General features: G+C 41.9%; 1 protein-coding gene across 2 annotated transcripts in view; it reads right to left on the bottom strand.

Annotated features, from left to right (window-relative positions):
* Nucleotides 1–24,774, bottom strand: part of SMIM22 (small integral membrane protein 22) — a 166,432-nt gene that overhangs the window by 92,630 nt on the left and 49,028 nt on the right. Inside the window, exon 2 of one of the 2 annotated variants that reach the window (XM_069646029.1) lies at nt 18,073–18,253. The exons of the other annotated variant lie outside the window; for it this stretch is intronic. Within the exon in view, the coding sequence (XP_069502130.1) occupies nt 18,073–18,220 (148 nt within the window). The 5' untranslated portion in view covers nt 18,221–18,253. The remainder of the gene's footprint in view (nt 1–18,072; nt 18,254–24,774) is intronic. 2 annotated transcript variants of the gene reach the window in all.

Here is a 24,774-nt window from a genome sequence, read left to right as displayed (position 1 = left end):
AATACACCCAGGTGCTACCAAAGAAATGCATATTATATGTGCCATTTGAGGCTATAACAGGCATAAAATGGCAATATCTGCATATAGGAGGATACGGTTGGCCTTTTACGGCAGCAGCTGATAATGCTGGGAGGAACCTAGCATATAATGACATTGGGCCTCATTACGAGGTTGTCGGCCCGGTAACAACGGTACCGGTATGCCGGACCGGCAAACTCCGAGTTGTGTCACGGGTTCCTTTCATTCCGCCATGTCTGCCCTGGCGGAATGAAAGGCACCCGGAAGCACAGCATGCCTGTAGCACCGGCACCATTATGAACGGTGCCAGTGCTACAGGCATACCAATTCCCATCGAGCCCTATGGTGCTGAAATGGGAATGTGGATCTACCAGCACCCGCGAAAGGGTAATCACTGGACTTTCATGCCGGTATGGAGGTAGCCTTGCCGCTCTTCCGGCAAGGCTACCTCCAACCTGGTAATGAGGCCCATTACCTTGCATATGAGGGTTTAACTTGCATAAAATATTGATATTGATATTTTATTTCTATTACGTGGTAGAGAGTGGCAACAGTAAGAGAGTGGCTAGGAGAGATTGAGAGCCTGCAGATGAGGCATTCGAAAGAGTAGGTCTGAGTGGGAATATTAGCAGGAATCCACTCGTGAAAGATCAAGGCTACATCCCCTCAAGGCCGAGTGGATCTGGGTGCGGAGAAGATCTTGTAGCCATCAGGGAGGAGAGTGTCAAAGCTTGTGACAGAGCTGGCCATGAACCATGTCTTTGCAAGAGCAAGGACATGAAGGTCAAGTTCTTCAAGGAGGTGGCAAATGTCAGAGGAGTGTTTGACAGCAGAGCGAGAGTTGAGAGTGGCAAGATAAAGAAGGTTGCTGGCCTTAAAGACCTTCCGGGGAAGGGGAAAAATCAGAGGTAGGCCCTGCAGAGTTGTGGAGGTAGCCAGAAGAGGGGCAGAGGAGGGAAGAGTGGGCAAGGTAGCCAAGGAATGAGAGGAGGGGATAGCCGGAGAAGAAAGGAAGTTGATGAGGCGAGGTAACCGCCTATCGAAGAGGAGAGGATTGGCCTGGGGACCTTGGACCATGACAGTGCCATTTAGGTAGACGTTAAGGATGACTATGGAGAAGTCCAAAGAAGCCATGAGGACTTCCCAGGGAGTGCCACCATTTATGGGAGAGAAGGAGACAGGACAAAGCACAGAGATCATATGGGGGGTCCATAGATCTGGCAAAGGTACAACAAAGAAGATGTGGGTGAGGGTCTGTCTGGAAGAGGCGCTGGTAAAGTTATCAGCAATAGGGAGACCAGGGTTGGAGTCTAAGATATCCTTTTTAAGGATAAGATAAGATGACAGTAATGGCAAAATATCACTGTACTGACTAAGCCTATGTTGGTTCCTCTGTATGAACTCGTGCCATATCATGACCCCACAGATGCCATATCAAGGCAGCACTCTAGTCTTTTTTGCCTACTTTGGTAAATAATACTTATAAAAAAAGAAAATGTACATGAAATTTAGACTGATTAAATATCTGTGCTATCACTCCCTGTGATGTCATCTGGGAAAGGGTCACATGGCAACAATTCCTGTGCTGCTTTCACAAATATTATGTCACTTCCACTACCCGTGGCATTTTGTGAATTGGCATCCCTGCATTTGGGGGGCATAAGAAAAGGTTGCAAACTGTTACGCCTCTATCTTCACATTACTTGTCAAAACCCCTTCCCCAAAACAGATATCAGCTTGTCATTTGGGACCCTCTCAATAGACCATTCAGGCAAATGCACGCCACAGCAAATGCATTATATCTCCTGACCATGAGAAACAGACTCAAGTATTATTTAACCAGTGATCACTAGAACTAAGGTATTTTTGAAGTTATAATTTTTAGCAAGGAGAGCTGGTCCGATGATTGCTTTCATTACTTAGCCCCAAGGTGTTTTAGTTCATTTTTTCTATAATTACTCCTGAGTCTCAGGAGATGCATACTCTAAATATAATAACTTTAAAGGTTTACCAAATCGTTGTGGCTAACCCCGCAGAATCCTTGTTCAGCTCAAGAAAATGAGCAATGTCTTTGCGTAACGCTGCCAGTTTAAAATACCACTATCGTCTAGGAGGGAAGACATCGGGTAGTCTATCTTGATCTATAGTGGAGAGAGATCTTAAAGAGTTTGGGGTAAAAGCCTTGACCTCTTTAAGCTATGACATCCTCTGGAAAACGATAAAGTAGTTCATTTTGGGATGTGGATTGATGTGTGCAACTAGCATTCATGCTCCACGTGATATCACACCTGCTATTTATCCACCTGTTTGTGTGATTGCATAATTTCTTGCAAGGTCTTGAACGCTTGGACTAGTCTTCTACATTATTCCAAAGTCCCTTTCATTATGGGGATCGATGTGACATTAAACGCAACACTACACATCAACTGTGCTTCTAGACCACTTCTACATATTGCAATAATGCCCTTAAAAAATGCTGGCCTGTCTTGGTTCGGCATATACTTATATAATGATCAACTCACAATTCTGTTAGGTAGCATGGACAAATGGACATCAGCCTTTGTCGTCTGTAATAACCATAAGCTATTTGAGAAGGGATCTGTGGATCAAGATAACGACACATCTTGCCTTATGCTATATGACAGGGGAATCTTTCATCCACAAATAATCCAAACATGAAGGTGAGTAAACTTCTTTAACGGTGATCATCAAAAAAAGCAAGCAACCAGTGATAGGACATAACTCTACAAACAAATCCTAACAGCAACCCCAAAACACAGAGTTTCTTACACCTTTCTTCGACGTTGCTCCCTATAAGAGGGGCAGGCTTACCATATCACGTTAAGGGGTAACTTGTAGATTCGTGCCTGCCTGCACACACTTAAACAAAAAAAAAATGATAAAACTGTCACTAATCCAATTCCAGCTGTGGAGGTTTCACCCAGGTACACACATTTACTAAGCTATAATTGGAGCTGGTCAGGCTAAACTAGTTTTGACTACATTAAGAAGCTGTCTGGTTGCAGCCAGGGCGTTATAATGTTGCAAGATCAATCAAATTAAGTTGCAGCGCTAAGTGTGAATCACATGATAAGAGAATTCTCATTTACACATCACATCATATATACTAAAATATGAAACATTAAAATCCTCATTAGTAATCCAGGTCACGTATACCAAGTTCATTGTGTTAAAATCTTTCTTATAAAACACATCACATTCCACCAATTCAATATCATAATCCTTCTACTAATTGGGGTTTAGATAGGTTTACAAATTTCATAAAAGATGCAATTTCCAACCCATCCTTAATATTATTAGCACAAGCACAGTGATGCCACAGATCATCCTGTGGCAACAAGCTAAAGGTGGAACAAAAACTCCCCATATGGGACCTCTGTTCAGCTTCCAGTGCTCTAGAGTCCAGTATAATGTGCCTTGATGTTTCAACTTTTCCAGGCGTCCCACAGAACCTACATAGGGAGTTATCTGCTTGTACTAGGCCTCGCCTTACAAGCACTTCCTTTGATGCCAATAAGTTCCATCTCAACTTTAGCAGGAGTTGACGGTAGTATTTGTTTAGAAATTGAAATAAAATGAACACAATTGTTTCTCTTTTTTTGTGTTCTGTTGAAAGATGTTTCATAGAGGAATATTTGTGAAACTGATCTATGGTTTCTCCCCAATCTTTATCAAAGAGTTTTTTTTTTCACTTTGTCTGGGTTTAGGACAGGCATTTCTCTACCTAAGGCAACGTCACCCAAATTCTCATCACACTCCATAGCGTACAGTCCCAGAGCATCGTTGTGTTTTCCCAGAGTGGTATTCCTTGCTAGATGCATCCACAGCACTTTGTACAGGGTGTTACCAATAGGGTTTATAATCTTATTAAACAGTGATAAGTGTTTCAAATATACATGTGCTTTCAAAGAGACTAGACCTAACTCATAGCGAATGGCTGCCATTGGTATCGTGTTGGGAACCTTTAAGCAGCGCCTGCACACAACTCACTCACTTAATCTCTAAGCACCATACACAAGTTTGGGAATGATCTCCCCCTCGTAGAACAGGACAGCTGGCTTAATAGAATATCTACCAAACCAAGTGTCCAGCTTTGCGAGTTGGGCAGCGAGGGCAGCCGCTTTTGACTTCAGACCCTCCCAAAAACATGAAGGCTGTGCGAAAATCTGGAAACCCAGGTAAAGCATGTCGTCTGTACAACTCAACCTACTCTCTCCCAAAAAGCAAACCAATTTTTGGGGCGTTTTCCCTTGGTGAACTGCATTATTCTTGTCTTGTCAGGATTAATCTTCAAGCCATTCAGATCAGCATATTCAACAAAGGAATTCAGGAGCCTCTGGAGGCCTTTCTTGGTGACGTCAAAATGGAGGAAGTCGTCGGCATATGATAGTCAGGGGAACCTAAATGACCCTATTTTCGGAAGTACAAAAGATGACCGATCCGGATGGTCCTTGATGTCAGCTACATAGAGGTTACAAAGACAGGGGGCCAATACGCACCCCTGTCATATGCCCTTAAGTACCTCTATGCGTTGAGAAAGGTAACCATCTTAATTGAGTCTAACCTGTATAGCTAACCTAGTATGAAGACCCATCAATATTTTCAACAGGCATCCTGACAAGCCCCCTCCTGAAGTTTCGCCCACAACCTCCTATGGTCTACCTTGTCAAAGGCATTGGAGAGATCAATTGAAGGCACATAGATCGTCCCCTCATTTTCCGCCCAAGCTTGTTTTTGGAAAAAGCGAATATCCATACCATTCAAGGATGTTGAGTGAACTTTTCTAAACCCTGTTTGAAGTGCTGACAACCGGTGCATGGACTCAACCCATTGGTTTGAATGACCCAGCACTATAGACGAGAATAATTTGCATACTGCGTCTGTCAACGCGATAGATCTATAGTTTGATGGCTCATTTTGAGGCTCTCGCATTTATATGGGCACTACTGTCGCCAATTCCCAAGAGGAAGGCAACACACCTGTATTAACAATACCAGCAAGTTTTATGGGTAAGATCTTCCCTCACATATCCGGGTCCTCCTTGAAGATACTGTTGGTTAGGCCATTCGGCCCGCTGCTCTAGAGTTACTGCAGGTCTTTAACTTGACTCCATAGTCGTATTGATAATCGGAAGAGACCAATTATTGTGGTGCACAGGCTTCTCCCCACATGCATTACCCAACTCATGCTAATCACTGTTTCCATAGAGGTTCCCAAATAACTTAACCCAGTCTTGTTCTGATACAGCATTGAGTTGATTAAACCTAATACCCACATCTCCTGAGTTCAACAGATGCCAGAAGGCCCTCGAATCCTTCTTAATAAGGACCCCCAAAATAGATTTGGCGTCTCTCTGGCACATGGTCGCCCCGTGACTTTTACAGTAGTTGTTATATGTTTATTTTATTTTTTTCACTATTCGGGAAAAAGACTCCAAGTCCCTAGACGATTCCCTTCCCATATGGATGTCCTTTCTCATCTTATTTTTTTTCCTGCGAAGTTCAGCGTCAAAAGCATGTTTGGCCACAAGAATTTTATTGCCACTTCTGTTCGATCTTTTTTTTAACTTTTTCCAATTTGAAATTAGTCAGGAGCCCTTCAAACTCTTGTGTACAAAATACTTCAATTTTCCAAGACAATTCGGACTGCATACACAGGGTATCAAAAAATTGGTTTAGTCTCTGAGTGTTCTTAAAGGTCCGGGTCAGTCTATTCCCTCTTGCATTAGTACACAGGTCAACAAGTCCCCATACAGCATGGGATAGTTTTTTGACCCCAAACTCCGGAGCCAACATGCTATGATCGCTAAAGTCGTTATTCACATTTTTCCAGCAGATCAAAGTCAGTGTAGATATAATCTATGGTGGACTTGGGAGTCCCCATGTTCCAAGTCGGGAGACCACCGTCTGCCCCTTTGAACGTGTCATTTAGGATAGTCAAGCCCAATGAATTTAGCATGTGGTTCCACTTTCTACCAGTGCTCACCTTAGAGTCGAATTATTCTCTTTTGACTACTGGGTCCCCTGGATAAAGAACCGCTCCCATTCCTAAACAGTTAGCATTCAGGTCTCCTGCTAAGACAACATTCACAATATTTGTCTTGCTCTGCCAATTCATGTTGCACGGTGTGATTTGCAACAATAGCTCATCCAACACCGCCACCCTGGGGTGCCAATAAACATGAATTAAAGGCAGGTGACTGTCTAACAGGTCTTTACTTAAAGCCACCGCCAGAGCCCCAAAAGGCAAGGTCGGCAAATATACCACTGTGAAATCTAAGGTCGATCTGACCGCAATAATGAACCGACCTGAGGGGCGGGCCCCAATACTGTGCTTAGCAGCTTGCCACAGAACCTCATACCCATCCAATGAAGGATTGGTCAAGAGCCAGGTCACTTGCAACAAGGTACAATCTGCTTTCCTTAACGATTTTACCAGAAGAGGGTTCTTTAATTGCAGATTAGACATTGCATCAGCCTTAACAAGAAGTTCTTTCTAAAATTACCATTCGGGGTATTTAATTTGCTTTTCAATATTATGCATGTTTATTGTGTTCCCACATTATTTAATTTTGATTTTTGTGCAAATTTTTGTTATGCATTTTGCCAAACTACCTCTTATCTGCCCCTCTGTTTTTTACCTGTACCCCCTTTTTTCAAATTGCTCAATTGTTTCAATTTTGTTTGCGTGTTCAATATAATTTTGTTATTAATCTATGTGACTTAAGCCTCAGATAAAGAGATGTCTAAGGTTCGAAACACGTGTCAGGCTTCTTTTCTTACGCTCCAAATAAATTCTTTGGAAATCATCCTTCAATCTATACATTTCCTTGGCGCAGAGAGACTGGGACCTTTTGTATTTTCACTGACCTTTACCAGTGGTTTTGTATAGGCAGTACAACCACACCTCCCAGACACCTGCTGCCTTGGAGTACCCTCTCTACTCTTGTGCTACGCAAGCGCTGTGGATTAGTGACTTTTTTCTGCCAACTGTAGTTCTTTGCTTATCTTAAGTTACTGTACCCAGCAGCTGTGTTATGGCTGAAGCAGCCGAATATTTACTTACTCGTGATGATGATGTTAAAGCACTATTTGCCCCGCGGAGCTCTACACTCAATCCTTTTAAAAGACTAAATAGTGACAAAACGGATCTAAGATCTCTATTCTTTAAACTAGAGAAATTAAGCATTAAGGAAATTAACAAATTCTGGGAGAAAACAACCTTGAATCATTACTTACATGAACAAAAAATACCTAGAGGACTCAGAATCTTAATTCTACCCGATTTTGAGGATCCTCTTGATACTGACCTTTTAACAGAATGGGAAACGAACCTCACATCCAGTTCTAATAAAATGCTGGAGCTTTTAGTAGAACATGCCACTCGGGAGCACTCCAGGGTTGTTATTGAAATTGACAAATTAAAAGATCAAATTAACTTGTTTGATACTCCAAGTACTACAATTGATAAGAACTTTAAGACACTTTATGAGTATTGCGCAAACACCAGGATGAGGTCAAAATGTGCAAATCCAGAACATTTTCGAGAGATGACAGAGATTACCGCGATAATCGCATCTATACATATCAGGCTAAATACAACGAGGTCTCCAGATCTCGATCTAGTAGTTTGGCATCTACTCCAGCCAGCTCAGATATCTACAGTGATTCAGAAATACCTTCTCCCAGTACATCGAACCTTGAATCTGTCACCCCTGATTCATCCTCTACACATGAAATTCCTGAAGACGACATTGGTGATTCAGAATCTATTCCACCAGTTCCAACAGGCCTTTCGCCTTTTTTGGAGCAACTCAGGCGGTACAGAAAAAGCAACAGAATAGCTGCAGCAAAAAAGGTCCGCTTTCAGACACCAGTAGCCACAAATATTGCAATGCCAGGCATACAACCAGAGGCACTAGGGGCGGGAGGCCAAGGCAGCGGCAACGTACCACCTTCTCGAAGACAAACCAGAGCCATGTGACAAAAACTGTCCAATCAGAACCCGTGAATCTCATTACTAATCTTAGTACACATTCGCTCTCTCCAGCTGAAATGGCTGCTTTGAATAAGGGACTTTCCTTTGTCCCTACAGCACATAACAATTTTGTGGACATTCAAATAGACTTGTTTAAATTTATTCGGAAACTTAAATTAAAAAAATTCTTTTCAACACAAGTACAGACCTAGAAACCATCACCACCTACACCGATTCCGTCTCAGATTTCGTTATAAACATTACTCACCACACATGTATTAATGACTTTGGATGATCTAGAACCTTCTCCTCCAATTAGTATTTCACACGTTCTAATAGAACTTGATATTGTGCAACAAAATGTTTGTATTAAGGAACTTACCAGGAAATCTAAATTTTCACCTACATTCCCGCCGGATAACATTATCGATACTTTTTACCAGGCGATGATCAAGGACATTCACCTTTTGGAAGACTCTGGTTCATCCTCCAAACATCATGTTAATTGGAATCTCAATAAACATGAAAATGGAGCAATTCACAGGTTGTCATGCAATTCTGATTTAATTATTAAAGAGGCCGATAAAGGTGACAATGTTATCATGAATAGAGCAGACTATATCGCTATGGGCATGTGCCACCTCAATTCAGCAGGATGTTACTTACCAGGAAATCTTGCAGGCAATTCATGCATCACCAAATTTATTAATTTCAAAATGGCACAAACTGGGTTTACTCACCAATGTGGAAAGAGAATTCCTCACGGTGGTTGGGCCCACTATCTGTTTTCTCCCAAAGATACACAAAACATTTTCAGATATTCCTGAAGGGAGACCTATAGTCAGTGGAGGTGGTGGGGTGCTTGCACCTATCTCAATCTATATTAATGACTTCTTGCTACCAGTCGTTCTGAAAACTCCCACATTTATTAGGGACACCATGCACATCCTTGAAATCTTAGATAATCTTACATTTGACGAACATTTCTGGTTGGTGACATTAGACGTCAAAGCCTTGTATACCGCAATAGCTCATTCTAGAGCATTACAAAGTGTTGTTTTTTATTTCGTGAATTTTCTGCATCATATTTTGATCATATTCAAATGGTTAAAGAACTGTTGTTATTTACCTTGGAAAATAATGTCTTTGTGTTTAATAATGTGTATTTTAAGCAACTTATCAGGGTTGCAATGGGTGCAAGTATTGCGCCAGCGTTGGCGAATGCCTTTATGCATTTCTTTGAACAATCATGTGTGTTTTCTAATGCCACCTACCTGCCTTTTGTACATTTATGGAAATGCTATATAGACAATGTTATTCTGATATGGACTGGTACACAAGATCTCCTTTTGGAATTTGTTTCTTGTTTGAACAACAATGTATGGGGTTTACAATTTAACTCAATTTACAGACAAACGCATATAGACTTTTTGGATCTTTCTATCAATCTAACCCCCAATGGTGTAATTACTAAAACCTTTCGCAAATCTGCATCTGTAAACAAAACACTGCAGGCAGAAAGCTGCCATAAAAAATACATCATAGTGAACATTCCCAAAGGGGAATTTATTTGTGCTAAGAGAAATTGTTCCCAATTGCAGGATTTTGACCAGGAAAGCACTCTGTTCAAAGCACGTTTCCTGAATAGAGGTTATCACAAAACTTGTGCGGACCAAGCTTTGACTACGGTACGACAGCTTAAGAGAGCAGATGTGTTAGTACCCAAACCCGGACTGAGTCGCCGGCTACTCAAAAAATCAGGTTGATCACCAGGTATAATTCTGATAGCCATAAAATACACAAGATTTTGAGGAAACATTGGCATCTGCTACAGCTTGACTGTGATATAGCCAATTGGCTGGACACCAATCCTAGCATTACTTACAGTAAGGGAAAGTCGCTCAAAAATAAATGATGTCCTTCATACATGAGTACACCAAGTCCGGCCTTGACTTGGCTTCATTCTGCTAGAACACAAGGTTTTCATAAATGTGTGGAGGTTGCAACATGTGCAAATTTACATTTGAAACATCTATAGTACCCTTTGGACTACGAAGGGGACCATGAAATTAAATCATTCATTAACTGTAACTCTAAATACATAGTTTATTGTATTATTTGTATCTGTGGCCTTAAATATATCGGGAGCACCATTCGGCCACTCAAGATTAGGATCTGGGAACATCTGGTGACAATTGGTAGCCAGGAGGCGAAATAGCCCCTTGCACATCATTGTCAAAAGTTGCACCAAATGGATAGCAAGGAGGACATTCGCTTTGTGGGGCTATGTAAAGTGTCTTTGCCCCCTAGAGGTGGTAATCTAACATTAAGATTACGTCAATTGGAAGCGAAATTAATATGTAAATATTGCACTGTGTATTTAGGTCTAAATTCTGACCATGAGTTTGCCACCTTTCTTTAGATTCTCGATGAGATTATGTATGGTAAACAACCCCCCCCCCCCTTTTTAAAATAATTTTTTCACTACAGATGCCTTTGTGTTACTTCAGGATATGTGCCTTTGATATAATTTGATGAGATGCACTACTTGCTTTTATTTTTAAAGTTTTTTATAACGTGACTTTAGCAGCGCACTCTTGACTTGTGCACATTTTGTTAAATGGGGGGTTCTTCTCCTCATGCTTTTTTCAATTCTAGATCTGGAGGCTCTGTTTGTTCGCAACCTCCTTTCAATTTACCTCCTTGTATTACCCACCTTCCATGGTTTTTCATTTAGCGCGGGTGGTTACTTTAGCACGAACAACATATAATTCCCCAGGCTTCTTAATTATTAATATAGTCACTTCAGCCTTAATTGTTTCCTCTAATTTAGGTTTTGACAACTAACACTTTTTATTGGGCCTTTATATTTAAATGCTTACTTCAGACTTAATTGTCTCCTCTAATTTAGTTCTTGACAACTAACACTTTCTATTGAGCCTTTATACTTAAATGCTTCCCCTTCAAGCTTCCGGTTTTTGCAAGGTTCCAAATGGGCTTATGGTTGCTATAGTACACTCTGCACTCATTCAACATGGCGGCCTCCATCGGCACGTTATCTGGTTCCTAGCCACGTTTGGTTGCACATTGCCTCGGCTTAGCTCGTGTATAAACGTAGTCCTTCCTTCATCTCTGGGCTCTCACTGGAACATCAGCAGACACATTTTCACTGTTGCTCAAGTAAGACGTTTATTTACGTTCCCTAGAGCTGTATGACAATTGGGATCACTTAATTGTTTAATTACCTCATGCTTTCCCCGCGGTAATTTACTATGTGCTTTTATATGGTGGACTTATATTTGTTGTTAAATATGGTTACTCGCACGTAATGTTAATTCTAATTATTCTGTTGTTTGCACATAGGTTAGTTTCCGTGATTTAATTGTTGCGGTTTTCTTATTTCAGCCTTTCCGCACTTGCGAGGCCACTTGAGGTACACATTTTAGTTTAGTTTTCCCCTTTGTTTTCTTTTACTTTTCTAATTAATTTGGTATTTATAGCCTTGATTCTTCTTCTTGCAGAACTACATTCTGGCATTGTCCATTACATTGTGAAGTCCTCTAGGTTGAATTTAAGGTAATTTAGTTGTTTTAATTCTGGGTCTATGTGATAAGCCTTATTTTGGCACAATTGTGTGTACCATTTTGTCTTCGATTGCGCTGCTTTAGCTACATACTTACCTTGAATTATGTCACATTGCTTTTTTTACATGCTCTTTCCGACTTTCCAACATTCTTCAATCAATCCAATTCTACAATTCGGGGTATTTAATTTGCTTTTCAATATTATGCATGTTTATTGTGTTCCCACATTCTTTAATTTTAATTTTTGTGCACATTTTTGCTATGTATTTCGCCGAACTACCTCTTACCTGCCCCTGTGTGTTTTACTTGTACCCCCCCCTTTTTTCAAATTGCTCAATTGTTTCAATTTTGTTTGCGTGCTCAATATAATTTTGTTATTAATCTATGTGATTTAAGCCTCAGATGAAGAGATGTCTAAGGCTCGAAACACGTGTCAGGCTTCTTTTTTTTACGCTCCAAATAAATTCTTTGGAAATCATCCTTCAATCTATAAATTTTCTTGGCGCAGAGAGACTGGGACCTTTCGTGTTTTCATTGACTTTTACCAGTGGTTTTGTACAGGCAGTACAACCACACCTCCCAGACACCTGCTGCCTTGGAGTACCCTCTCTACTCTTGTTATACACAAGCGCTGTGGATTAGTGACTTTTTTCTGCCAGCTGTAGTTCTTTACCTCTCTGACTTACACACCCCTCTCTCTCTTCTCCTAGACTGAACTCACCTTTCCATCCACCGAAGAAGCCTTCACCAACTTTAACACTGCTCTTTATGCTCCCATTTCCTCTCACTTCCCTCTTACTACACCCTCTTACTACACACACTCTTAAATCCTCCCCTCCACGGCCCTGGATTACACCACTCATCGGCACCCTAAAAGTAATGCGGTCAAAGCTTCACACTCTGCAAAGGTCAATATTCCTCTGATCTCAAACTCTATTTCACTGCTCTTGAAAACTATTCCTCTACTTTTGACTCTGCCAACTGTGACTTCTAGCTCTCTCTCATTTTGTCTCAATCCTCCCAACCTACTCGCCTCCAAAAATCTCTTAACTCAATTCTCTCACCTCCTAAATCCACCTCCATCTCCTCTTTCTGCAAATGATCTTGCTCTCTACTTTACGCCTAAAATGTCTGCCATTCACAATACCCTTGCTAATTACTGTCTATCACTTTTCTCTGCCATTCCTACCCTCCCCTTGCACTACAATGTCTTCCTTTGCACCCACCAACTCTAGAGGAGATTACCCTACTCCTCAAGCCTTCCTGTGCCTCAACTGATCCACTGTGCCTGTACATTGTGAAGCACATAGCTCCCAGTATGGCTCCACATCTTATTTCCCTCTTCAACTCCCCACTTGACAATGCCACTTTTCCCTCATCCTATAAGACACCCACTGTCATCTCTCTCCTTAAAAAACCTGTTCTAGATCCTACTGATCTGCCAACTTTCGCCCTGTCTCTCTTCTACCACGCTATTCCAAAATCCTAAGCGAGTAGTATTCAATGGACTCACTGATACTCGCAACCTCCGGGACCCTTTTCAATCTGGATTCCAGCCTCTGCATTCTAGGAGACAGCTCTCGTCATTGGCAGCAACTTCATCTCTTCTTCTCGGCATGCAAACCTTTATATATATTTTTATTCTTCTCGACCTCTCTGCTGCCTTCGCTGATGTCGACCATTCTGACCTTCTGTCTACATGATCTCTGCTTGGCATCAGAGAAAAGGTCCTTGCTTTGTTTGGCTTCATACCTTTCCAGCCAGGCACTTTCAGGTGTCCTGGAACAGCCTTACCTCCCCACTCATCCCCTTACTGTTGGAGTACCCCAAGGGTCTGTCCTTGATCCACTTCTCGTCACTCTCTATTCTTCAGCACTTGGCACCATAATCTGCTCTTACGGCTTCTCCCATTAACTCTTTGCTGATGATACTCAAATCTTCTTCTCCTTTCCCTCCTTGTCTGAGCAGCTTTTGTCAAAAATGTTAAACTGTCTCGCAGCCATCAAACATTGGATGGCGTATCACTCGCTTATACTCAACTCCACTAAGACTAAAGTTCTCTACTTCCCAGCCAAACAGGCTATCTCTTCCTCTCCTCTCCTCTTCTTCTCTCCTGACTACCTTTCTTACTCTGCTTCCGCTCGCAACCTTGGTGTTATCTTCGTCCTTTCACACAACTTCCCGCTCTTCATCTCTAAATCTGCCAGCCAGACTCAACCTCCTCAATATCAGAAAAATCAGACATCTTCTTCGTTTTAATACTGCTAAATAGATAATCTCCTTCATTATACTTTCTAGATCTGACTATTGTGAAGTCTCCTCTATGGCCTTCCAAACTATGCTTTGTCACCTCTGGCCAAACTACTCAACTTTGCAGTCCGCACACTTTTCAACCTTTCTCGCTTTACCTCTACCTCCTGCGCCCATCGCCAGATTGTCTGGCTATCTATGAAGCAAGAGACTAAGTATAAAATTATTCTCATCCTCAAAGCTATCTATGGACTCACCCCACCCTGCCTATCTGCTCATCTCTCTCCCTACTCTCCTCCTCGCTCACTATGATCATCCTCAGCTCACCTGCTTGCCACCACTCGAGCCCTGTGTGCTCCGTCTGGTTTCTGCTCTCTCTCTCTCTCTCTCTCTCTCTCTCTCTCTCTCTCTCTCTCTCTCTCTCTCTCTCTCTCTCTCTCTCTCTCTCTCTCTCCTCTAGAATGCTCCTTCTCTCCCTCTAGGTACTACTCCAACTGTACCGCTATTTAAACCAAACCTCGAAGCTCTCCTTCTTTCAGAAGAACCTGTTTCCTAGCACTACCCTTCATGGACAACCCTAAAGCACTTTTCCGTCACCCCTCCATCCTTAATTCAGCACTTTCTCCACCATATTATGTTTATGTCATTCTGTCCTGTCCTTGTGCTGGTTTATTTTTCCACCTTCCCCTGCAACATCTGGTCTTCAAGTCAAATGCTCTCACACCATTATAAAGGGCCTATATCCAGCTCGATGTTCTCAATGGTAAGCATTTTCCTTTTTCTGTGAGCATTTTTGTACCTACCACTGCAAAGGCTACAATTATGGAAGCGGAAGTTGTGCGTTCTGAAAAAGCCAAAATCCAGAAAAGACCTATTGCAAATCCTGACAAGGCCAAAGTCCACAAGGCACCTTTTGTCAATCCTGAGGAGACCAACTTCCAGTAAGTACCTGCTGAGTATCCTGAGAGAGGCAAGGCTTGAGGTGGACCTGTAGAGAATCCTGACAAAGTTAAGGTCGGTGGCAAAGACCAGCTCTGAATCCAGTAAAACCTGCGAGGCTAAGAAAATACTGAAACAAGAATCCTGAAAGAGAGGTCTTGAGAAACAAGGTGAAATCAGAGAACCTGGAGAGGGAGACCAAATTAATAGTAACTGCTACAAGATCCTTCCGAGAAGAATACTTATATTTTGTTGTTTTAGAAAAGGGATGGCTATTTGAAGAGTATGTTGTAATATTTGGTTTGACCCACACTTTGGAACATTTCTGTTATTATCTTAGATTAGCCTGGAGGCTAAGGATTTATAAAGATTAGGTGTTGGAACTTCACGTTGGCCATTCTTTTGGGACTTTCCATTATAGCATAGGGAGTATCAAGAAGAGAAAATTACTTACTAGCCTAAGCTAAGAACTTTAAGTTGAAAACAGAGACACTGAATGTGCCAGTCACAACTAAGGCAGGGATCTGCAACCTGTGGCGTTGCAGATGTATTGGATTATGACACCAAAGATCCTTCACCATTCTCTACGCTAGCTAAGGCTACTGGGAGTTGCAGCCCAAAATATCTGGGGCGCCAAACGTTGCAGACCTCTGCCATAGGGAAACATCAATTTACTTTAATCCATTCTATGCACTTTTTTGTTTTTTTTAGATGAAGCTCAACCACTAGAATGTTTAGGTGTTTACCAACATGTGTACTGATAAAAAAGACTGTTTTGTTACCACTTCACTTGGTTTTACATCTATCATTGATCAGCCTTATAACGCATGTCAGCACTACCAGAGGATCTTGCATAGATGTAGGAAGGAGGCCTATCTTGTTATTGCCCTCATGAGATAGCTAATGTACCTGGTTACAGCTGGTTTAGTGAGGAATTCCAGCCCGTGTGCCACCTCTGTCTTCCTGGGTGACTGACTGTGGTCACCATCTTGGTTCGTTGAACACTGGGTACTACCCCTTCCATCCCCCACCTTCTATTCCTTTGACAGTCTGTCATTAATAGGACTTTACTAAGCAATTTAGCAAACCTAACTACATAGGCATCTGTTTAAACCACACATGTGACACAAAATATCTAAATTTGAAAGGCGTTTACTCTTAAAATGTACACAGTTGAGAAGAAAGGTTAAGCTGAAGACAAATTCTTACACACTTTTGCATACATACAAGATTGTTGTGAGAATCTTTATGAAAAGGTACTATATCAAATAATGGTGGAATTGCTGCCTCATGTTGCATTAGAAATATTTCATCCAAACAAATGCTGTGCGATCCGATTGAAGCATATTTTACTGAGAAAATAATCAAAATTAAAGATGAAATCAGAAAAATGTCAATATCTCACAATTACAACTAAGCGTAGGACAGGTGGATACCAGCAGGGTAAAACACCACCACAGCATACCCTAGGTTATCAGCATTCACTCCCGGGATGAGCCCAAGTACTTGATGCTTATTAAAAAGTGTAAATGCAATGGGACCAGCTGGGGGCACAGGGTATGGGAGGGGGTGATACAATCCGAGGGGGAAGGGTGGGATATTAAGTACAGGGGAGGGAGACAGCCCCAGGTTAGGGGTCCAGAGTTTTCAGCAGGTGGAATGTTGTGGGGTTCAGCGGTATCCCCACGGGTGCTACCCCAACCAGGGAAACAAGGTCTCAGGGACTTCAGGGGGAGATGGACGGTGTTTAATGGCCGGTGAGGTGACCTGTTCCTAGTGTGCCTATTTTGTTTAACTGCTTTTGTGTCTTGTCTTGTCATGTCCCCACTGGGGTTTATTTTTGTTTTCTTTTTCTTTTCTCTTTGGAAGAGGCGGGATTGTTGGGTGAAATGTTTGTATTATAATTGTTTTGAGGGGTTTGGGGAGGGATGGGGATGCTGAAGAGGGAAAACTGTTGCCCCATAGGGGATGTTCTTTTCAATGTTAATGCTTATAAAAAGCCAATAAAAATGAGTATAAAAAAAGAAAAAAGTGTAAATGCTCACCAGTAGACGTGTCCCCCAAGTATTTTTAAACAACTAGAAGTTCACTTGCAAAGGATTAGCATATCCACATTCAAATCTAAAGTTATGGTAGTGTAGTGCAGGGTCGCCCAAGGGTCGAATTTATCCCCCTTTTAGATAATGTTTATATAACGCCCCTGATAAGAATGTTTCATACATTTGGATTAAACTGTACTAATGACAACCAGATACTTCTACAGATGTATACTGGCTAGGAGAACATGCTTTCCAACTGCCTTCTAGCAATTAAAATGCAGATTCATCTGCCCCTCCTCTTCGCCAATACAAATGATTGAAAATGCAACGTGACATGAATGGAATGTGTACATTGAAAATTGCCTCCCTAGAGTCAGGAAACAACAGAAAGCTCATGTTTTTTGTCTGACCTAGGACTAATTACACATGCTATTCTTGCTGAATCCTCATACAGATTGGAGCTTGGAGGCAACAGTAATCCTTTTAGCATAACATTACATAACATAATGAAAATATTCACAGATTTCTACCTCATGTGGAAAATTATAATTTGATTTCACAATCACTGCATTCCAGCCTGCTGAAAATCTGTTTTATTGCTGCAACTTCAACATGAAACCAAAACACGTCCTTTCTGGATCCTATTTAATTGAACCTTTATTTGAATTAATGGCGCATCACTTCCTCTATAGTTCTTTTGCCGCATTGCAAGCTCCTGGCAAGGAGAGGTATGAATCTGATGGAGGAACAGATGTAAGAAAAGAACCAGATACTTGGGCTGTGTAATTTCCTTTAAAGATGAAAATCTGCTATGGTCTGCTTCAAACCAGCATCTCTGCTCGTCAGCTAAATCTTGGTTTGAACAGAGAAGGCATGATGCAGGGGGATGGTGTGATATGGAGCGGAAAAACAAGGTTGTTTTTCTCTCACGTACTCAAATACACACATACACACACAAGCACTCAATCCTTGCGACCACTTTGTATCATTTAACAGAGGAATTGTTTCTGATGCTTTCCTCTGTATGCTGGCTTACATTCCTAACCCAAAATAATGAATATACACAAACAGCATGTCACAATTAAGTTGCTGACCTTTTCCTTTCTCTAGCAAATCTTCACCTCCATACACTCCCCGACTGTTTCTCTTACTCGCTTCATTTTACCATCTTCCTCTCGCTACACCACTCTATCCTTAAACTGATATTTGATCTCCACCCCTTCCCCAGCTTTGCGCCTTCTTACCAATGAAAGTGAAGAATATGACAAAAGCTGCTATATCCCAGGTGGACTGAAACATCTGTTTGTGCACAAGGCGACCCATCAAATCATTGAATTGAGCCTCAATTTGTTTGCCCACATTGGCAGCCGTGGTGGTTGCAGTAGTTGCCATTTTGTTGAGATATTCGAGTGCTCTCGTTGCAGACTGCAAAAGTAGAAAGGTGTTCAGATGAGAGTTGGAGGTGTTGTACAAGTTAAATTCAAACAACAGTGAAACAAGACAGAGGAAATCAGAGGCAGGGAGAAACAAGGGGAAGTTATAGAAGAAGGAGACTTAATGCAAAATAGATGAATGCATACAATTCCTCTCATTTTCTATGTTCTCCCATCAAGCTCATTTTTAGGTACCTATAGTGAAGCTCTTGAGCATTGTTATGATCCACACTCTTCATACCTTTGATGTGGAAAACCTCCTGTGCATTGGATTCAATTGTAAAATTACAGCTGCCATTGGGTACTAGGGGTGGGGGGGATACCAATTGTCAGGAGGCAGTGTGCCAGCTGGCGAGACAAAATAAGAGATGCTTTGTGCTCTGGACATAAGTTTTAAAGTCCTAACTCTTTCCCTTACACACTGACTATTGAGACTTTCACTTTGACCATTCTGACACTAGTTATTTCCGTTGAGCAGGGAAACCCCTCTAAGAGTTAGGTTTTTTTTTCCTTTTCATCTCTGAATAAATGTGTATAGCCAACACCATGACCCCTCTGTGTCAGAGTGTTACTTCTGCACCCTAACAAAATGTTCACCTGATGAATGACATGTTGCTGGACTACTGCAATTAACTCACTTCCTGTATTAAAACTGTCCCCTCACAAGCTAGAGAAGACTTGCCGAAAGAGCCTGAAGAGACATGGCACTCGCTGAAGCCCGGGTATTTTGTATATGTGAAAGTGCACCCGTGAAAAACATTGGCCCCTCACTGTAGGGGACCCATTCAGGTATTACTGACTACTGATAAAGCTGTTAAGGTTAAAACTGCTGACATGGGTCCATGTGACCAAATGCAAATGGGTTGGCATTCCCAAGAATGAGGAGCTTGCTCCTACCAGTTCATATTCTACTCTTGTTCGTTGAACTCTTGTGTGAGTAGCCATCTATTACTGTTAGGGAACCCTAATGGTAGCTATGTGGGAGGATGCACATGTACTTAGTCTCCTAGTAATTTGTCTGCGTATCTAATAATGTAGTCTAAAAAACAACGCCATCCTCAACCTGTCAATGGCAACTCCATATAGGAGCATTGCCTGCAGATTCCCACTGAGAGGGGAAAGAACTTCACAATTCACTGGGCACAAAGAAACCTAAAAGTACACAGAAGCAAACAGCCAGCCATAAGAGAAGGTCATAATCCATGAGCACTTGACTAAGCACTTGACATGCAGGATAGTGAGATGATACGGCTGGCCATTGATACACCTGATTCAAGTGAATTCATGCTTCTTCTCACGTATGTACAGTAATATCACTAAGACTTTCCCACAGTAGACTCCTCCAGTGATCAGGAGGGAATAATCACGCCCAAACAACCATCAACTGGAAGGCCCTCTGTTGTTGTCGGTACTCCCAGAGCAATACTCGCCTCTGCCGGGAGCACATCCACCACCAAGTCAAATGAAGCAAGAAACCATGGAAAGAACTGGTGAGTCATGGTCTGCGGGCAAAGGTGGCAAGGGGTAGAGGTAAGTACAATGTCCCTGTGCTGAGTGCACAGGCACCTTAGGAGACCATAACCACACACACGGACCCAGCACCCGTTGAGTTGTTCAAGGAAATACTGCAGAACATCATCAAGACTAAATAGTTGTAATCACTATCCTGATCGAGACAAAAGTACAACACACTGCAACCAAAGCATTTGCCTGCTAAAATAATCAGATGGGGTGATGACAGAGGAAACACCCTAGGAAAAACATGCATCAACCCACTGATGTGCACAATGACACTGCCAAAGACACAGGCCCCCTTCCTGGGCATCCATCTAAAAGAGCTGCTGGCCCCCTATCAGCTCTGGTGATCAAAGATCAAGGAACTGTTCCTAACATATATGAGGCTATCCTGGAGCAGCTATGGAGGCAAGGCAGAAGTGGGAGGATGAGGTCCTTGCATCCTGCCAACTCACAGGGCTACATGTGCATAATTGCCCACCTTATTTGCAAGACGTTTATGGTCTTGCAAGGAAGGAGGGCTAATATAATGAATGTTAATGTGATTCTAATTAGGCTGTTGCAAAGGCTGTAACTCTGGAAATCCAGAGCATGCGGGAGTCCACAGAGGCAACTACACATGGCTTCAAGGTGATATATGTAATTCAGGAAAAGAAGGGGCAGTCTGATACAACACAACTATGGGCATTCGTGCACTAAGTGCCATCTCCTTTTACCTCTGCAACACCCACAGATGCATCCCAGCAGGGCAGACCCCCTGTCGCTCTGCCCATCACTCCCACTCCCCATATGCTGGACCCTCAGGCGTGTGAAAAAACCATGTTAGCAAAACATGTTAAAGGCTAAGAGGGTCAATGGGTAAGACACAGGATAGGATAAGGGGAGAAGGAGGGCAGAAGGAGTGTACATAGTATGGTAATATGTTTTGTGGAATAAATGGGGAGCAAAAAAAGTATGTCTCAAAGCATTAAGTTCTTGTGCAGTTGTTGATTCATTATCAACACTTGCCACATTGAGACTCTGCCACTTTGAGACCTTTACCGTTATGAGATGTTTCCACTGTGAAACATTGCCACTGTGAAACATTGGCATTGCGAAACTTTGCGACTGTCAAATATGTATTACGCCCTAGAGATTACTTCCCTATCTCTTAGCCAAGCAACACATTTCCCAGAGAAAATTACACCCAGTTAATTTCTCGCCCATGTGACACTGTGCCCCTGTGACACAGTGCCCTGTGAAAAAGTGCCCATGCGATACTTTGCCCCTGCAATATTGGCCCCCTGTGATACTATATCCCTGAAATACTGTGCCTCTGAGATATTCACCCCTACAACTGCTGCACCCTAGTGATTCTGCAACAGCTTATGCTGCGTCTTCCGTCCTTCCTTTCAGGGTTAAGGATGCCTGATGGCATCCTTAACCCTGAAACAAAGTAAGCCCTGCCGTCCCTGTGGCATTAATATCTTACCACCAATAAAATACCAACAGCTAGTTGGATAGCCCGAACAAATACTGCTTAAATAGTACCATCCAGACACCAGCCGACAAGGAATATCAACCAAGAAAATAACGTATTGCCCATAGCCTTCGTGACTTAACAATAGATGACTGAGTCTGCTGACAGCCAGACCACTAACTAGGAAAGACGCTGAACGTTAACCTAATTAAAATACCCAAACACAAATAAGGAACCAGCAATCAACCAGCAACCCCACACCTTAACAAAAAAACTCAACAGAATGTCACATTCCAGGAAAGGCTGACACGCCAGAAGGTACTACAAAAGAAGGAAACCACAGAGAAGAAGGCCTACATTCAACAGAATGTTGACATTCAACAGAATGTCACATTCCAGTAAAGACTGACACACCAGAAGATACTACAAAATAACAAACCACTGAGATGAGAAGAAGGCCTTCACAACCTACCACCTCAAGGAACCAACTAATACCATGAAACACTACATTAAACAGCTTCCTAGAAGGGAGCCCTTTTGTGAGAACACAACCAAAATCACTATATTTATTGCAATACCTATCTAGCTACATCTCACCTCAACAGCCAGCCATCCATAAACACTCCAACCACACAGGGAGCAACGCTGGAAAAACATGTTGCAGACCTGAGAGGGATGAAACAAATAAAATGGAACCAAATGACAACAACACACCATTCATCACAAAAAACTTGCAAGAGAACAGGTTATATCAGCATGAACCCACAGGCAATCCCAAAGACCACATCATTTCAAAACACAACCTTTCCGAACTACTCAATAAAGAAATGGAAGCAACAGACATCTGTCCCACAACTCCCACACCTAAACTCGACACAGAATCAAAAGGAAAGAAGAACCCATGTCAAGTTGAATTACCTACCCCACCCTCAAAGGTCGAAAACCTCTGGAAACAAAAAGAGTCACTGCAAGCTAGTCAACGCCAGATCGATGTCTAAACACAGTACAGAGAAATACGATCTCCTTAGTGATGGCAGAACAGACATCCTATTCATCACGGAAACCTGGCTCATGGAAGAGTTCAAGGTAGTTGCACACAAATCGATAACCAAGAACTTCAAACTGAAAGAAGCAAACCAAGAAGGAAAAGGAAGAGCTCTCACTGTTGCACACAAAGAACACATAAAGATCACAAAAGCACCACCAATAAACATCCCAAGCTTTGACTTGCTCGTCCTCCACCTAGCCACAAAACACCAAACCAATCTTTCATCATCATCATCATATCATGTTTATTTTGGAAATGTATAGAACACTGCATAAAAACAATACAATACAAAATTAAAATGAAATACATTTGACAGAGATTAACAAAAATACAAAATTTAAAACCAGCAAAGCAGCAGGTCACAAAATAATTAACAGCCAGGTGGACCCTCAGTCATGTCATTTGCTAAGCAAGCACTTCTTAATAAAAAGAGCCAATTTTAGATAGGTTAGAAGAGCCAAGCCACCACGTGGAAATGTAGCTGTACTAGGTATAATAGGGCAGGCCGGTATTGTACAAAATCCAGATCGCAGAGCAGAGGTTGTAACACAGAACCTCTTACATTCGCATAAGACGGGCAAAAAAAGAAAAAATGAGCAAGATCCTCACATGAGGCCACACACAAAAGGCAGGACTGATTTACACCATCTCCCGACCAAGCTGCCACCATTGCACATCGAGAAACACAGTCAAAGCGTGCCCTAGTAATAAGGACATGCTCCTTAGGTGACTCAGCCCACAGTAAATATGCCTGTGCACCAGGGGCCATAATAAGCATGGGCCCTCTATTCTTGGGTTTGATCAGCTCAATGCTTTCTCTCTTAGCCTCCATAAAATCATGGAATCGACGAGTCAGCATTCTTGCTTCACCTCGAGATAAAACATTGGGCGGAGGAAACAAGTGTGAGAGGTTGAGGTCTAATAATTGTTTCCTAATATGACGCAAAGAGGCTGCAGAGAAATCACATCACCAATTAATCTACAGCCCAGATCTAGGTGTGTACCAAAGTTCGGGGATGAAGTCAGCAAACCCAATATTTTCTTGAAAAATTGATTCTCTACTTCTGGAATCAATGTAAAATTAGAGTAACCCCACAACTCCATCCCAAATCTCACAACCGAAACTGCCTTGACATTAGACAATTATTTACATTTTTTTATTGTGTTTTAGCTTATTCAACTTTTCACAAATGAATTCATTACATCCAAGCCGTTAACCACATCATTTACAAACACTTAAAACAATTAAAAGCTCATAAAACTGAGAACCAAAAGGAAAACAGGTGGGGAGAGAAATGATCTTTAACCACATCTTTCCTCACGGCAGATCCTCCAAGATATTAGCATTGTTTCTCCAAAATAGACTAAAAAAAACAATACAAGAATGATTGTTCCCCTCTATAAATAATTCCCAATCCCCAGGCCTATTCTCTCTGCATCCTACTGCTGCACCAGCCGCCATCCTCAATCCTCCAAGTGCTTCGAACTGGCACAGGAGATGTCTAGCCGATTCTAATGTTCCCACCCCAAAAAGGCGGGATTGCCTACTCCCTCTAGGGACCAGATGCCAAACCCCCTCATTCTCCCATGTTCTTTTTTAAAAAACTTGTATTTAATTGCCATTCAAGGTAGAGTACAACAGATTTCATTTGGTATCAGACAAGGAAGTTACATGCAGGCAATCAATAGACTGTAGGATTGGGGACAATGACACAGCTAGTAAACACATGATATGATCTCAAGTTACATAGCTTAACTAAGGTCAATACAACGTTGTAGTTGCTGTTTAGGAGATTGATTAGCCAAATATGCGCTGAACTTGGACCACACCTCTTTGGGCAGGGGTGTGTGGGGCAATGAATCAATATATAACACTTCACAATTTTGGACCCAGATGACTGCAACCAAACCACGCTTGGGCACTAGGTGGGTTAGTGTATTTCCACTTCTGTAATATAAACCTTTTGGCGATCTTGTATCCCATGTTCACAAATTACAGCAGCCTCTTAGTCGGGAAGTTTACCTACATTCCAAATAAAACTCCAAGGGGGGGAACGTTCAATAGGGAGGCCCACTACCTCTGACAGGGTTTTTAGTATGGAGTCGCAAAAGTCTTCTAGATAGGTACAGCTCCAAAACATATGCATGTGATCAACTTGTAATGATCAGTATTTATCTAGGACAACAGTATCCTTCAGACTGGTACATTCTGCCGAGTTTCATGGGGCTGTAGTACAGCCTATTTAACAATTTAAATTGCATGTATTTGAATCTAAAATTCAAAGATACATTCTTAGTATGCACACACATTTGCTTCCACTGAACATCTGAAAGTTCAACACCCACATTTTCAGACCACTTGAGCCTTGCCCTTGGAGCCGAGGCGACAGTTTATTCAATATCATTTTATATAATGTGGAGAGAAGACTTCTACTGCCGCTAGAGTTAGCAATATATACTACTTCTGCAGTTTCAGGGGGTTCATTGCGAT

This window comes from Ambystoma mexicanum, chromosome 2p, assembly GCF_040938575.1.
Source record: "Ambystoma mexicanum isolate Mex_15411 chromosome 2p, UKY_AmexF1_1, whole genome shotgun sequence".
Lineage (NCBI taxonomy): Eukaryota > Metazoa > Chordata > Amphibia > Caudata > Ambystomatidae > Ambystoma > Ambystoma mexicanum.
Note: the sequence above shows the minus strand (reverse complement) of the source record. Positions and strands in the feature narration are given on the sequence as shown.